The following is a 3477-nucleotide window of genomic DNA, read 5'->3' as shown; positions in this document are numbered from 1 at the left end:
GGGGGGTAATCAGAAGGGGGAATGAAACATGAGAGACTATGGACTCTGAGAAACAAACTGAGGGCTTCAGAGGGGAGCGGTGTGGGGGAATGGGATAGGCTGGTGATGGGTAGTAAGGAGGGCACGTATTGCATGGTGCACTGGGTGTTATACGCAACTAATGAATCATCGAGCCTTACATCAGAAACCGGGGATGTACTGTATGGTGACTAACATAATATAATAAAAAATCATTTAAAAAATGTTTATTCACATATTACTCAAAAAATAAATAAATAAAATAAAATAAAAAGTTCCCAGATGACGCTAACACTGCTAGTCTGGGGACCACACTTTGAGAACTGCTAGTACAGATCCTCCTGGAGGAATAATGGCAGTTTTGAGAGCAACACTTCTTTGGAACAAGCCGTCGTTGTGCTGACTACAGATCAGGCCAGAACACCCCCCATGCATTCCACAACTTTTTAAGTGGTTCCCAGGGCAGCTCTGACCTGGCCTGGCCCTTTTCCATGCCGTTGCCTCTGTGTTTTGCAGACACTGGCAAAGGGCAGAGATATTCCCGACGGAGGAGCTGGTGGGCATATGCACTAGAGGTAGGAGGCTGCGAAAAGCTGTCTTGCTACACAACAGTTTTCTGAAGCTCATTGCTGGCTATGTAGCCATAAAGGAGAAATAAGTGAAGGAAAGAAGAAGCAGAAGAATTGCTTGCTGACCACGCCCGACCCTGACTGAGTGAGGTTCACGAGACCCATGAGGTCCATCCCCACTGTCTTATCAAAGAGTGAGGGGTGGCAAGTGCACACAAGCCGGCCAGGAATGTTCGCGGTGGCCTCAGGCCTCCCCCATCCAGAAGCAGCCTCAAGGAGCTGCACTCGGAGCCTTGCTGCTGTGAGTCGCTCTCCCACCCCTTGAAGGCACATTCCATCAACTCCGCAAACCTAAGGGTTTGGTTTTCTTCCCACTAGTTCAAGGACACTTGCTGCTGACTCGATTTTAGAGAAAACACTTACTAGTAAGTGACTCATTTTGATTAAGTCAGCAAAGTAATATACAATATGAAAAAACATATATCTGGTCCAAAGTTCCCTTAAGTTTCTTTGTTTGAAAGTTAACTGCAACACACTACCCATAATTTTATGGCTCTTTCTGAATATAATAAATTAAATTCACTACTACTTACTGATCACCAATAAATGCTGGGCTGTTCCATACCTTCTGGCACTGTGTCCCCACAAGCAGACTAAAGGAGTCATTAGCAGGTGGACATTATTGCCTGAAGTTTATATGGGGGGTGACTGGAGTTCAGAGGAGTAGAAAAACTGGGCCAGTACGTGGTGGAGTTGTGCCAGACAGCAGATCCTACCTAGAAGTTCAGGCCCAGTCATGCCCTGCCATGAAGATCTGCAGGTCCTTTCCTTAAACACCTCCTAGACCCCATCCAACTCCATAGTCCAGGACAGCAGGCAGCCCCTCTGACTAGGCACCTTACTGCAAGTCCCATTCTGCCCTGGGAGACCAACTCCAGGCCTATCCTGCCTGGCCACTACTGCCTCCAGTCCCTGGACCTTCTCCCCTTGTGGCATGGGGGTACAGTGTACACATGCCCCCCATCCCAAATCTTAAGGAAACACTAGTGGGTTCGATCTCAGCAAATACCAGAGGAGTGGCTGACTGGTGGAGCTGGTTTCTGGGATCTCAATGGCCATCAGGTCTAAAGCCAGCCTTGGGTCTTCGGAGGCAGGGCTCAGCGAAACTGTCAATTGGGAGACACCCATTCCTTCCTTCCCACCCACAAGCAAGGGAGCAAGAAGATAACCGATTGCTCCTGCTGGCGGGATTTTTTCAGACCCTGCTGCCTGCCACTAGGTTTGTTTACATGGGCAGTTTCTCCCCAAGCAAGTCTCTGGGAACCACAACTGGATGTGACAGGTCAGACGTTTTTCGTTTTTGCCTCTCCCCGGGACAGGAGTGGGGAAGTCCTGGCCGACACCCGCGAGCCCCCCGCCCTCCACCCCAGGCTGGCCCAGGGGTAGCCCGCGGCTGTGCAGGCGGGCACTCCGCAGTGCAGTGGAACCCGGTAGTTGAACTCGAGATAGTCGATTGAGCAGCTGCGCGGGGGCAAGGCCAGCAGCTGGGCGACTCGAACAGACGCCCGGCCGGGTCTCCGCAGGCTCGGGCCGCGGCGGGGAAGGTGGCGTCTGCGCGCGGGGTGGCAGCGCCGGGGCTGGAGCCTCCGGGGCCGGATGGGATGGGGGCGGGGGCGGCGAGGCGCCACGGTTGAGAGCGCGGCAAACATAAGACTGCAGGAGGGGCCTCCCGTGGGGCCGTGACCCGCCGGGACGGCTGTTAACTCCCCTCGGGACTCGTGAGCTGGGGGCGCCCTGGATCCCCCACAGCCCACTCACCAGACACGTTTAACTGGCCTCCCAGAAACCAGCCGATCTTGCCGCTGCTGAAGTCACAGTCCCAGACGGTGTGGTAGGGGGTGTCCCACACAAGCGTGTCCCGTGCCAGCGGCCCCCAGAAAGCGGCCGGCGCCCGGGCCGCCTGTGCGCTCTGCGCCTGGTACGAGCCCGGCTGCGCGGCGGCGGCGGCGGGGGCGCTTACCCCCCGCAGCTGCCGCACTGGCTGCCCGGAGCGCCCGCACAAGCTGCCCAGGAACCGCCCCACGCTGCGGCCCAGGCCCCGCGCCGCCATCTCGCCAGACGCCCGGAGGCACTGAGCCCCAAGAAGGTGCAGCGAGCCCGGGGCGCCCCTTAATGTCTCCGCGGGCCCCGCCCCGTCTCCTCCCTCTGGCCACCACCCACTCCTCCCGGCGCCTGTCCTGTAGGACGCTGCCTCCCGGAGCCTGCCCCGAACCCCACCCCTTCTCCTGCCCTAGAGAAGAAGTCCGCGGAGGAAGAGGGGGCGTCGGGGAGCACGGGCGGAAGGGGGTCCCGGTTCCGGCGGAGCTGCGACGCCCCCCCGCCCCCGTCTTAGCGTTCCCGTCCTGACGCTGGCGTCGGGCTGTTTTGGTTTCAGTTTGTGGGTCTTCAGGACCCAATAGCTGCTCCAGGCAAAAACAAAACAAAACAGCGACACGTGCGTCGGGGGACGCAAGCTCCGGGCCCCTGGCGCCCTGAACCGGCTGCTATGGGAAGGAGCCGGCGCAGAATGTAAGCGACTGGTGGAGGGAAGAGCTCAGGTGGGTCTGAGGACCACCAAAGTTAGGTCCTTTCAGCATCTCAGAGGCTGACGTCAGAGTATCAATCCTTTTGTGTGCCCTTGAGAGTGAGCCTGTCACCTCGCCAGGCCGACCTATACCCCCACCCTCCAACACACACATAGGCGGCCCCCGTGGGCCAAATGGGCTGACTAGTGGTCCTTGGGCCAGGATGTTGGTCTCTTACCTGATGCTCAGACGCTGGCCCAAGGTCTGATGCTCTTAGCAGCCAGACGCCAGCTTCAGGCCCCTCGGGAGTCACGGGGCGGGGCGGG

At 57.6% G+C, this 3477-nt stretch overlaps 1 protein-coding gene and 1 long non-coding RNA gene across 2 annotated transcripts in view; one reads left to right on the top strand and one right to left on the bottom strand.

Annotated features, from left to right (window-relative positions):
- The window catches only part of ACSS1 (acyl-CoA synthetase short chain family member 1), a 64746-nt gene extending 62013 nt beyond the window's left edge, over positions 1 to 2733 (bottom strand). The window contains exon 1 of the mRNA XM_040637883.1: positions 2406 to 2733. Coding sequence (XP_040493817.1) covers positions 2406 to 2697 — 292 coding nt within the window. The 5' untranslated portion in view covers positions 2698 to 2733. The remainder of the gene's footprint in view (positions 1 to 2405) is intronic.
- LOC103676212 overlaps positions 1440 to 3477 on the top strand; it is a 2426-nt gene continuing 388 nt past the window's right edge. The window contains exons 1-2 of the long non-coding RNA XR_572027.2: positions 1440 to 1929; positions 3022 to 3184. This is a non-coding gene — a long non-coding RNA (uncharacterized LOC103676212). The remainder of the gene's footprint in view (positions 1930 to 3021; positions 3185 to 3477) is intronic.

The sequence above is a fragment of the Ursus maritimus genome, unplaced genomic scaffold (assembly GCF_017311325.1).
Source record: "Ursus maritimus isolate PB19 unplaced genomic scaffold, ASM1731132v1 scaffold_22, whole genome shotgun sequence".
In the NCBI taxonomy this organism is placed as follows: Eukaryota; Metazoa; Chordata; class Mammalia; order Carnivora; family Ursidae; genus Ursus; species Ursus maritimus.
This window is presented reverse-complemented; position numbering and strand designations above follow the sequence as displayed.